Source organism: Lolium perenne, chromosome 1 (genome assembly GCF_019359855.2).
Source record: "Lolium perenne isolate Kyuss_39 chromosome 1, Kyuss_2.0, whole genome shotgun sequence".
NCBI classification, from domain to species: Eukaryota; Viridiplantae; Streptophyta; class Magnoliopsida; order Poales; family Poaceae; genus Lolium; species Lolium perenne.
In genome coordinates, this window is record NC_067244.2 from 237591400 (window position 1) to 237604291 (window position 12892).

The window sequence follows — 12892 nt, forward strand, 5'->3', positions numbered from 1 at the left end:
CATGGGAATCATTTCTTGCACAAACACTTTTATACGAGTATAATACTTGATCATGTTTGGTTTCTAGTAGCAATATTTGAAATTACTATAAGTTTTGGGGTTTATAGGTGGTTTTGCACCTAGGTTCCAAAAAATCCAGTTCCTGATGTTGGTCGCTAGAACATGCCATTTTTGATGTCAGAATTTATTTTAGATTATTTTGAATAATATGGATGTGTGCATTCACGATATATGGCTTCATGCAAAGCTTGAGTCATGTCGACAAACTTCCCATCTAACATTGTGTGCGCGCCCTTCTAATTTGTGACGCTACTTTTGGATTCCTTGCCGCAATATGATATGAAATGGAAAAATAATGCAAAATTTGGGCGTAGTGGACGGATCTAGAATCTGCTGGATTTCCACATCAAGTAAAAGCTGGTCCGAAAATGATTTTCAGCAGTACACAAACGAAGAATGCGGCTTGAATCTTGATTGCTTCAATCGGGCGGACCAACAAAAGTATTTATGCAATATACCAGTGGCCCCACTGACCAGCGACTGGAGGCCAGACAGACAGGGCACTACGTGGCGAGGACCTTTCAAATCTTTGTGCCGGAGACCATTCGCCCAAATGGGCACGCGCGCGCGCACGAGCTCTTAAGTGCGCACGAGCTGACGAGCCAGCGGCGGCGGGCGGCAACCGAACTCACCATCGCCGAACCTTCTCTCCCACAGGAAGCTCACCGGAAAGCCCGCGAAAATCCGCCGAGGAATTACGAGCTCGCAACAAACCAGCGCCCTGGTGCCAGTACAAATCCACCAGCCAAATCCCCACTCCCCCAGCATCCATGCAGCGGCACCGCACCGGCGATTTGGGGACACTTATAAATACGCAGCGCGCGCGGCGGTCTTGCACCCAGTCATGGCGGCAGTCGGAGCTGCACCACTGCTCTACCAACAGTCGGCGCCGGTGGCGGGCGACGCCTCCTGCTTCTTCTCCTCCCCTTCGATGTCATCCTACTTCTCGCATGGGGGCAGCTCCAGCACGTCCAGCCCTGCGTCAAGCTTCTCCGCCGCGCTCGACACCGCCCCGGTGCAGCCAGCGGCTCCGCTGCTCCAGCCAGCGATCCCGGATGCCGCGCCGCACTTCGACATCTCCGAGTACTTCCTCGACGACGGAGCCTTCGGCGCGCAGCCGTCGGTAGTCGCTGTGCCGGATGGCGGCGCTGCCGGTGCGAGAGCGGCGACCAACACTCAAGCTAGGAGCGCGGCCGAGCCAGCGGCGATGGAGCGCCCGCGGACGGAGCGAATCGCGTTCCGGACGAAGACGGAGACCGAGATCCTGGACGACGGGTACAAGTGGCGGAAGTACGGCAAGAAGTCCGTCAAGAACAGCCCCAACCCAAGGTAAGCAGAGCTCCCTCCTCAGTACAATCACCGCCGCAAAATTAAGCAAGATTCGACCCAAATTTATGGAAATTCATCACAAAATGTTAATGAAGAATCTCTAGCAATCACACAGACACATTGCGATTGGGCGATCCGACGAGACAGAGGGAGATTCAGAACTGAATTGTGTTCCTCTGTGCAGGAACTACTACAGGTGTTCGACGGAAGGGTGCAACGTGAAGAAGAGGGTGGAGCGGGACAAGGACGACCCGGCGTACGTGGTGACGACATACGAGGGGACGCACACCCACGTCAGCCCCAGCACCGTCTACTACGCCACCCAGGACGCCGCCTCCGGCCGCTTCTTCGTCGCCGGCACGCACCCGCCGCCAGGCTCGCTCGACTAGCCGTCAGCACCGGCGACGGGGCACGCACGTCGAGATCAGCACGGGGCTTCTCGGTAGCGTACGTCCAAGCTTAGCTAGGCAGCCACTTGTTGGTAATGGTACTAGTGTACTAGTGGATGGATCATCAGGTTCAGGATCGGTTTCTCGAGACGCAAGGGAGTTTTTTGGGATCTTGTTCGATCTTTTATCCTCTCCTCGTCTTGTAGTGATCGATCATGTGTTGTACTGCAGTGTCGGCTTGATCACGAGGTTTGATTCGGATTATTGATGTTAGGATGATCTCCTCGCGTCCGAGCCCAACGGCTCGAACTCGAACCCTTGACCTCGTCCGCGCCCTGATCGGGGGCGCCCAACCGCATCTGGTTGGTGGGCCCCTGTCGCCTGTGCTATAAATACAGTGGTGGGGGCGGTGGCACAAATCACGAGGTGATCTGGAGCTGCCACTCGCCCCACTTACAGACCCACCGATTAGGGTTTTGCGCAGTGCCGACGGGAAGCTCCGCCACCACAACCTCCTCACGGATCCGCCGCCGTCACCACGTCAACGTCGACGGGTTCGTCTTCCTCCAAGGGATAAGGTAAATGCTCACGACCCACAGTACATCTTTCTACCGGCACAGATCCTACACCTATCGATCTAGCTATATTAACATTGGTATCAGAGCAAGGTAGTGTGTAGATCTTGTGTTTTTCGGGTAGAAAAGTATGAACAGTATAGATCTTGTGAAGATCCCCGCAACCAAACCCTAACCCCAATAGTGAGAAGGGAAAGGCAGAGAAAAGAAAAGTCACCGGCACCTTGCCGGTAGAGCTGCGCCGCCATCTGGCCGCCAAAGAAAGGAAATTGATACCGGCCGAGGCCCTCAGGGCACGCTGGCAAAGCTAACCCTACGGGGTAAAAGACGTGTTGTCCGTCGCCGCTGGTGCCGCTGCTGCGGCAGCTGCTGCTGGCCACCGACGAATGGCGCCGCCACTGAGCCGCTCGACGGCGGTGCGTTCACCCGTGAGTGCACGCACGCGCCGGCGAGAGGGCCAGAGGGGCGCCGCTGCTTCTCCACATGGTCGTGGCCGTCGTGTTTTTGGTGGTAGAACAGGCAGAGCACAAAGAAAAGGGGAGGAGCTCATCGCCGGCCACCTGCTGGGCGTGCGCGCGAACGGCTATCTCCCAGGCGCCAGAGAGTAAAGAGAGGCGCGGGAGAGCCCCGCAGCCGCCGGACCCGAGCGCGCGGGCGGGAGGTGAAGCCTCCGCGCCGCCGCCGGCTCTGTCCCCGGCCAGCTATCGCGGGCGCGGGCGAGCGACCGCCTCCCGGCCGCCGAGAGAAGAACAGAGAAAGCTACCGGGGGAAAATGGCCCTAGGGTTAGGTTTTGGCCGTTGGCCACCGTTTTTATACCGCCCGAAAGAGAAGGCCAGCCGTCGGATGGATCCGACGGCCGAAAGCGTTGCCGCGTGGGCACCGGTGGCCGGGCCGCGTCGGCGCCTGTGCACCCCGCGTGGGCTCCGCTGGCCAGGCCGCAGGCGGGCCGTCGGCAGGCCACTGACGGGTCGTAGGCCGCGTCCGACACGCCGAAAGGTACCGCGTCCCGAGCGGCGCGCAAGGTTTTCTCGCTCGCGTGGGCTGTGGGCTGCGCAGTGAGTTTTGAGCCTAAACAGTCTGCACAGGTTTTACAATTTTTTCTGTTTATTATTATTTACACAGGCATTTAGGCAGTTTTGGGTCATTTGTTTGGCCAAATTCTGTCTAGTTTTTTCTGAATAAATAGGACCAACGAAATATTTGTTCAGAAATTAAAAAGTAAAGGATATGCCTCTGAAAAGTTCAAAAGATAAATAGTGTAAATTCACAGTTTTCGCTGCATATAGTAAAAGAAGCATTTTTGTCAAGTTTTTTCCTGAGCAAATTGAACCAACGAGATATTTGTTTTTTTGGAAATTAAAAAGTAACAGAGATGCTTCTGAAAAGTTTAAAGTTTAAAGTTTGACTTCAAAGTTTCCGCTGCAAATAGTTAAGATGCATTTTCAATTTGGAAAAATGCAAAAGTGATGATTAAAATTTAAAAAGTTGCTTAAAAGTGATTGTTGAAACAATTATGATATGTCATTTTATGACCAACGTTATTGATGGCATGATCATGTTTTTGTTGCAATAATATGTGCAAAAGTGACAGTTAAAATGTTAAAGAGATGATTAAAGTGATTATCGTGACAATTATGATTCTGTTATTTTTTAACCAACGTTATTAATGACATGATCATGATTTGTTGCAATAAGGTGTGCATTTATCTCTATTTTCTGCCCAACGGTGATATAGATTTAATTGCACAAACAGTTGTATGCTCTAATTTTGACCAACGTTGGATTATTGCATGCAATTGTTGTTATGATCTCATTTCATTATGGTTTAAAGGAAGGTACTACTTGATGAGCTGCATCAAGGATGTTCCAACCCTCAAAGGTGACAACTACACTGAATGGAGAAAAGAAGGTCGCGATTTGTGCTGAGGTGGACTGGGTTCCCACAGCCGGTCAGACCAAAAGATCCAGTCAGAAATGACAAGGATGATGCTGCATGGCAGTATAAAAGGTGGCTAAGTGCCATTTGTAAAGAATACAATTGAGAACGCTATTGTGGGCTCAATTGCAGAGTGTGCTTCCGTAGGGGAGTATCTTGAAAGAATAAAGAGCTAGTTCACTGGTTCTTCAAAGATATGTGCGACCCAGCTGCTGAAGCAACTGGTGACAGAAAAGTACACATGGACAGGAAGGACATGGCAAGTGTGCCATATGTTGTAATAATGCTTATATGGGTGTTGTCTGTGTGTAATTTGAGTGAAAGAATGTTGTCCGCGTCAGACAAAGAACAAAAGAAAAGAAAAAGAACTGATGAATCATCGAAATTATGGCATTGTCGCTTAGGCCATATTTCGAGGGGGAGAATAGAAAGACTCGTTAAAAATGATATTCTTCCTCCATTAGAATTCTCAGACATAGAACAGTGCATCGATTGCATTAAAAGAGAATTTGTAAAGCAAATTAAAAAGGGTGCAAATCGAAGCACATCAACAGTAGAAATAATTCACACCGATATATGTGGACCATTTCCTGTGAAAAGTGTGGATGGCTATGATTCGTTCGTAGCATTCACGGATGATTACTCCCGATATGGTTATATTTATCCAATAAAAGAAAGAACAGAAGTGTTGGATAAATTCAATATTCAAAGCTGAAGTTGAAAATCAGCATGATATAAGAATAAAGATAGTCAGGTATGATCGTGGAGGGGAGTACTACGGTCGACATACTCCATATGGCCAAGTCCCTGGACCTTTTGCAAGGTTCCTACAGGAGACTGGAATAGTCGCCTAGTACTCGATGTCGGGCGAACCTCAGCAGAATGGGGTAGCTGAAAGGCGCAACCGTACCCTTATGGATATGGTGCGCAGTATGATGAGATATTCCACCCTACCATTGGGATTGTGGATTGAGGCGTTAAAAACCGCTATTCACATTCTAAACAGAGTAACAAGCAAATCGGTGCCCAAAACGCCGTATGAGCTATGGACAGGGAGAGTGCCTTCTCTAAACCACCTGAAAGTGTGGGGGAGCCCTGCTGAGGCCAAAGTATTCAATCCAAATATCGCAAAGTTAGATACCAAAACAGTCAGCTGTCATTTTATTGGCTAGCCTGAAAAGTCAAAAGGTTATCGTTTCTACTATCTAGAGAAATACACAAAGTTTGTGGAAACGAGACATGTTGTCTTCTTAGAAGACGAAATGATGAGGGGGAGCATGGTAGCTCGGAAAATTGATCTTGAGGAGAAGAGGGTGCATGCACCAAATCCGATGACTCAGGAGCCATTTTTTGCGCTACCATGTGCACCTGTACCGACGATCCCTGCGATTGTGGTGCAAGCGCCTGTTGTGACTCCACCCATGACTACGATGAGTGAAAGTTCGGAACCTATCCGTCAGGAGCCGAATGAACCATTTGTTGAGCATGAAAGGGAGCAACAACAGCCATCTCCTGAAAAGTACAAAGCACGACTTGTGGCGAAAGGATTTACACGAAGAGAAGGGATAGATTACAATGAGACATTTTCTTCGGTCTCATGTAAGGATTCCTTCAGAATCATAATGGCACTAGTTGCACATTTTGATTTAGAGTTGCATCAAATGGATGTAAAGACGACATTTCTAAATGGGGATTTAGAAGAAAATATCTACATGAAACAACCTAAGGGTTTTATCATGGAAGGTAAGGAAGAAATGGGATGCCTCCTAAAGAAATACATTTATGGATTAAAGCAAGCCTCCAGACAGTGGTATCTAAAGTTCAATGAGACAATTAAGAGATTTGGATTTAAAGAAAATATTGAGGACAATTGCGTTTATGCAAAGTTTAAAAGTGGGAAATATATTTTCCTAATCTTGTATGTGGATGATATTACGCTTGCAGCCAGTGATGTTAGTCTACTGCAAGAGACAAAGAAGTTCTTGTCCTCAAATTTTGATATGAAAGATCTTGGTGAAGCGTCATATGTTTTGGGCATAGAAATTCACCGAGATAGGAACAATGGAGTATTAGGACTATCGCAAAAGGATTATTTAGAAAAGATTCTAAGTAAGTATAATATACATAAGTGCAGTGCCACACCTGCCCCTATAGTAAAGGCGACAGTTTTGGGAAACATCAAAGTCCCCAAAATCAATACGAGCTCGATCAAATGAAAGCGGTTCCATATGCTTCGGCCATTGGAAGCCTACAGTATGCACAAGTGTGCACTCGCCCTGACTTAGCATTTATCACCGGAGTACTCGGTAGATATCAAGAAAATCCAGGTTTTGAACACTGGAAAATGGTAAAGAAGGCATTGCGTTATGTGAAAGGCACAAAGAATTACATGCTAACATATAGAAGATCTGATTCCCTAGAAATAAAAGGTATTCAGATGCAGATTTTGCGGGGGATAAAGATGATAGAAAATCCACATCTATACATGTATTCACCCTCGCAGGGGGAGCTATTTCGTGGAGAAGCTCCAAACAGACGATAGTTGCATCATCCACGATGTATGCAGAATTTATAGGGGGAGCTATTTCGTGGAGAAGCTCCAAACAGACGATAGTTGCATCATCCACGATGTATGCAGAATTTATAGCATGTTATGAAGCCACGGGGCAGGCATTATGGTTAAAGAAATTTATACCCGACTTGAAAGTGGTAGATTGTATTGACAAACCACTAAAGATGTACTGCGACAATGAGCCTGCAGTATTTTATGCTCACAACAACAAGTCGAGTACAGGTACGAAACCAATTGAGGTTAAGTATTATGTTGTGAAACACAAGGTCCAGGATCAAACTATAAGTCTCGAGCATATAAGGACAAAAGATATGCTTGCGGATCCGCTAACGAAAGGCTTACCACCTAGCGTGTTCAAGGAGCACGTAGCCGGCATGGGTTTAAGGGAAAGTCTTACCTATCCTGGATCATAAGAGGCCCAAAAGTAAAAGAATTTGTTTCAAAACAGAGAAGTGCATTGTGGCTGTCCGATTCTATCGGCAATAGAGCTGTGACGAAGAAACATGCCCCATGTACTGATCTAAAATGAAACGAATAAAATGAAAGTATAAAGTTAAAAGAAAAGTTGAGATCAAGGGGGAGAATGTTAGGATGATCTCCTCGCGTCCGAGCCCAACGGCTCGAACTCGAACCCTTGACCTCGTCCGCGCCCTGATCGGGGGCGCCCAACCGCATCTGGTTGGTGGGCCCCTGTCGCCTGTGCTATAAATACAGTGGTGGGGGCGGTGGCACAAATCACGAGGTGATCTGGAGCTGCCACTCGCCCCACTTACAGACCCACCGATTAGGGTTTTGCGCAGTGCCGACGGGAAGCTCCGCCACCACAACCTCCTCACGGATCCGCCGCCGTCACCACGTCAACGTCGACGGGTTCGTCTTCCTCCAAGGGATAAGGTAAATGCTCACGACCCACAGTACATCTTTCTACCGGCACAGATCCTACACCTATCGATCTAGCTATATTAACAATTGAACCTCGAGCTTAATTGGCTGAAAGAGCCCGGCCGGGGGAAGTGTAACATACAGATACATCACTAGTACTACTACTACATGACCGTGCAATAAAAATGTACAGGGCACTGCCGTTTCTTCAGTCCGTCCATCCGTCCCAAGGGGTCGATCTCTTGAGGGCACCACGATCCTGATTGACAGTCCCTCGAGCGGTCGCATCGCGTGAAAATTTATAGGAGGCGTCCCTTTCGCGGAACTTGAACATGGCAGCTTGCAAAACGTCCCAACAGTTCAGAGCCCCGCGTGTAAATGTTTGTCAGAAAGTGTGAGATTATCATCGTCTTGTTTGCTGCTTAACATGGGCAGTCTTAACTTTAGAGCACCTCCGGCCATCTCTCCGACGAGGCAGACCCCCGGTAGCTCTTTTTTTAAGGAGAATGATTCGTATCCTTCGGAGGTTGCGTTGCTAGCAACCTCCGACTCCTGCGCCGTACGATCGATTCCACGCGAGTGAACCATCCACCTGAGACAGCTCCACATGTGTGGGCCCCACACCATGTGTTTTTTCTCTCTCTTCTATCCCAATCTTATCTTCTCTACGGGAGTTCCTCCGTTGCCGGCCGGCTACCGCCGCGCCCTCGTCGCCGGCCGTCTCCCCTGTAGCTCCCGCGCCCTAGTCCGCTACAACGCAAAGCTCCGCCTCCCCTTGCTCAGCCGTTGTCTCCCCTGACCTTCTCCTGCAGTAGTCGCCAAGCCTCTCGACGTCCCCAAATCACCATTGCTCCTGCGCGGCCAAGCTTCGTCGCCCCCAAGCTCGGCTCTATCTGCGCGCCCCCGTGGCCCCGCTGCTTAGCCTCGCCACCGGCCGACAACCGCCGCCGCCAGCACCTCCCGCCGTTGTAGTGCTTGCACAACACCGTCGTTAACAAACTACGCGGGGGAACCGGCATGCTCCTCCCTGCGATGGAAGGTCGGCACTGCTCGGGCGGCAGGAGCAAGTGCTACAAGGGGCGGGCGGCCGTGCTACTAGGAGTGGGCGATGGAGCTGCAAGTGAGGGGTACTACTGCAAGCCGGAGTCGACATCGCCGACGACATGGTAGTGTTGCTACAAGGATGTTGGCCTGTAGGCGGGCGGTGATGCTGCAAAGGTGCGTCGGCATAGCTACCAATGGCGGACGATGTCGCTACAAAGGTTTGGCGGCGATGCTACCGGAGTGTTGAAAGGTGGGTGCTGCCACAACACTGCAGTCTTTGCTACCAAGGTGGCATGGTGGTGCTGTCATGGCACGGTGATGATGGTGGCACGGTGATGATGCTCCAAGGTGGCACGGCGGTGCTGCTGGCGGCGCTGCAAACTATTGGGACTCAATCAGAGACTGATACACCACACGCCCGTATTCGTTAGCACGCCGTCGAACACCACACATCTAAGCCGGATGCGCCCCTTCTGCCGCACACCACTCATCGGCGCCACCGCACCCTCGTCCGCCCAGCGCGAGCTCCATCGGCGCGTCGAGCTCCGCAACACCCTCCTCTGTGGTGATGGTGCGCCGCCGCCACGCTAGCCACCCGCCACCGCTGCCGACGCCATGGATGTCGGCCTTGTTTCTAGCGGCCGACTAGCCTCGTTCCCCGCACACCGCCGGCCCAAGCCTACCCACGGTGCGGAGCGCTCGTCTAGATAGAGCTCGGCAACGCTGCTCCCACTGAGCCATACCGTCGTTGGAAGCCATGATAGGGAGTGGCTGAAGCAGGGCGTTTTGGAGTGGCGGTTACTGGTGCTAGGCCTCGACGGGAAGTACCAGGGCTACCGCCTAACAACCTCCACTGCAGCATGCTTCCGTTGGTGGTTGCCGATGCTCCCATAAGTGACCGATGATGCTCCCATGAGTGTTGCAAGGAACAACTTCACCAACGGTGCTTCGTCGCATTTAGCACGATGGCGTTGTGTCGAGCGCCAGTCGTCGGTGCAAAGGCACGGTGGGAAAAGATGCAAAGGCTGGCCGCCAGAGCTGCAAAGGCCGGTATCGGGTGCTGCAAAGGCCACTCATGAATGCTGCTTGCGAGGGCGATGATGTTGCCCGTGAAGCGGTGCTGCCATAGGTGGATGATGGAGCTTCTACCGGTACGCGGCAGTGCTGCCATAGGCGGACGATGGCGCATCCACCGGTGCGCAGTGGTGCTACTAGCCATGGCCGGCGGTGCTGCTATGGTCTAGCAGAGATGCTTCCATAGGTGGGTGTTGGTGCTACCATGGGCGTTCGACGGCGCTGCAAGGAGCGCGGCGGTCATGGTGGACGGAGTAGACATGCTATTTGGTGCTGCTACAATTGCTACGAGGTCTCTGGCAATGTCTCCGGCGAGGTCCATGTCTACCGAGTCTCTAGCGAGTACTCGGTGAAGTCTGTCGCCGGCAAGTTTTTTCTTTTTTATTCTAAACGAACCATTTTTTTGCTTCAATGATGGTATGCCATCCTACCACCGGAGTTGCAAGGCATCGACGGCGGAGCTGCAACCGGTCAACACGGGAGCTGCAAGCCGCCGCCACTGGAGCTGCAAGGAGCATCGTCGATTGCTGCGAGGGCCCAGCGCCGGGGCTGCAAAGGGCAGGAGCTGCAAGGCCTTGGAGGCGGAGCTGCAACCAATCAGCACGGGAGCTACAAGCCGCCGTCAGCGCTGCTGGAAGGCGGATGCTGCGATCGGCGACGGCGGTGCTGCAAAGCGGCGCGACAGGAGGCGACGTTGTGACCGGCGGCAGTGGTGCTGCAAGGCTGCGCGACCGGTAATGGCGTTGCTGCAAGGCGGCGTGCCCGACCGCGGCGGTGGTGCTGCAAGGCGGCGCGACCGGCGACGGTGCTGCCGTAGGAAAGCAACGACGCTACTATCAGGTGGAGGCGGTGCCGCTATGGTTAGCGCGATGGTGCTACCACCAGTCACTGGCGGAGCTGCAAGAAAGTGATGGTGCTACCATCCGGAGTTAGAATATTGCTGGTGGTGCGCCGGCGAGGAGTTTCACGGTGCTATAGTTGTTTATTTTTGTGATACAAATGTTACGTGGTACTGATACTTTCATATAATTTTTTGCTACGAGGGTCTCCTGTAGGGTATGTCTCTGGCTAGTTTTCTTTTTTATTTCTAAACGAATCGTTTTTTGCTTCAATGATGCAAGCGAAAGGTTTTTGCTGCAACGAAGCAAAGTCTGAACAAGTCTTCGGTTTTTAGTCGAACCGTTTTTTGCTTCAATGAAGCAAAAGCGGGGTTTTTTTTTGCTTCAATGAAGCAAAAGTGGGATTTTGAGACAAAACTGAGCTCTTCTTCTATTTTTAGTCGAACCGTAAGCGGGACTTTTTTTGCTTCAATGAAGCAAAAGTGGGATTTTGAGACAAAACTAAACACAGAAGTTGATCTAACGGTTCAAATTTGTTTGATCCAATGGTGGAGGATCCGGAGGCTAGGGAGTTTGCAGCCTCCGGAGGATCCTCAGCACTCTCCTTTTTTTAATCTGAACGGCGAAAAATGGCAAGTCGCCCTCTTGGATCTTCGTTTTCGTCTAGATTTGGACTTTCATCCATCCGGCGAGCCCATGTCGTCCCTGGCCCTCGGGGCACGCTCAGGAAGTCCGGAGGAAACAAAAGAGCGGGAAACGTCGAGGAAAGTTCCCGCGCGCCAGGTGACCCCAACTTGTCGGCGAGAAAGACCGATCGTCGTCCTTGTCGCATCGTCTTCCGCACGCTGTAAAAGCCTTCCACCGATCAGTCTTCGTCGCGACGCGTAGCTTCCATGCGGCGTGTGCCGTCTCCTCGAATTCACGCGCTGCTTCCCACTATTTATCGCGGAGCTACCGCGTCTGGCCGCATTCACCACCGTCGTCCCCCTTCTCTCCACTCTTCTCTCCCCGAAAACTCCTCCAACAATGGCGGACTGCTTCCTAGGCGATGATGCGATGAACAACGGCTTCGGCCGGCGGTCTCTGCACCAGTGGGAGGCGAGGTTGCTGCACATGGCGGGCTACCCGCCGCCCGGAGGCTGGCGCCTGAGAGCGGTGGGGGGGGGGGGGCGTCCGATTTCGCTGCCGCCAGTGGGAGGCGATGCCCTCGACGCCGAGATCGACACGGTGATCGCCACTCTCAGCGAATAGCAGCGCGCCGAGCCGCGCTTCTTCCCCGACAACTACGTTGTGTGGAACGATTTCTTCCGACGAAGGTGCTAGCGTGAACTCGCCACCTACGATGGCCCTCCCCTCCTCCCGCGCGCAACAACGCCACCGATCGCCACCGCTGGTGGAGTTCGCCGGGCCGCACCCTCAAGAACGTGCTCGTGCACATCGAGGGCGGCAACTACCCCGTACTGGGGATGCCGCCGGCGGCGGCGGTGCCTTCCGTGTCCCGCTGATGCGGAAACTCGTGGATGCCACGGCGGATGGCATCGTCGTCGTCGTCTGGGTCGGCGTCGAGGTAGGCATCCCTCTCATGTGGGCCAGCTCCTCCACCAGCGATGCCGAGGACGGTGAAGAAGGAGCCAGCATCGCCACCGTCGACCAGAGGGCGCAGCAGCGGCGCCCTAGTCATCTGCGAGGGGGCACACGCCTCATAATCTCCGTCGCATGGCCACAAGAGGAAGCCAAGAAGGAGGATGTAGCGGACGCATCTGCGTCTGACCTCGCCGCCGAGGAGGTCGCGCGTGCCGAGGATGCGGCGGTCCGCGAGGCCATCGCGAGGTTGCTCGACAACCTCGTCCCCGCCGAGAACGCCCTGCCGATGGACGCGACGCTCGCCTGGTCTAGGCAGGACTGGGAGAGGGAGGAGGCGAGCAGCAACGGCGGCTCCTGGAACTAGCGGCCACGTGGCGTCGCCCGCGCCGCACCCGCCAGTGGCGCGAGCTGGAGGACTCCAGCGAGGATGAGTGGTACCGGCCGACGCCGTCGCCGCCACGCCTCGGCGACCCTGGGCAGGGCAGCAGCCAGCAGGCACCGCCACCCCAGGACGGCGGCTACTCCAGCGACGACGATGACGGTGGCGACTACACGACGTTCTACCACCATTTCGGCATTTAGAACACCGTGTTTAGTTTAGTTTAGT

General features: G+C 52.7%; 1 protein-coding gene across 1 annotated transcript; it reads left to right on the plus strand.

The window, feature by feature from the left end:
- Positions 1 to 698: 698 nt before the first annotated feature.
- Positions 699 to 2042, plus strand: LOC127325148 (uncharacterized). The gene is made up of 2 exons (XM_051352281.2): positions 699 to 1389; positions 1574 to 2042. Exons 1-2 carry the CDS (start codon positions 905 to 907, stop codon positions 1776 to 1778), a joined length of 690 nt encoding a protein of 229 aa, XP_051208241.1. The 5' UTR covers positions 699 to 904; the 3' UTR covers positions 1779 to 2042.
- The last annotated feature ends 10850 nt before the right edge of the window (positions 2043 to 12892 follow it).

Bases quoted from the DNA above. Each gene is read 5' to 3' on its own strand.
- LOC127325148 (XM_051352281.2), top strand. From the start codon at position 905: ATGGCGGCAGTCGGAGCTGCACCACTGCTCTACCAACAGTCGGCGCCG. The intron at 1,390-1,573 runs GTAAGCAGAGCT...TCCTCTGTGCAG, and splicing joins AAGAACAGCCCCAACCCAAG to GAACTACTACAGGTGTTCGA.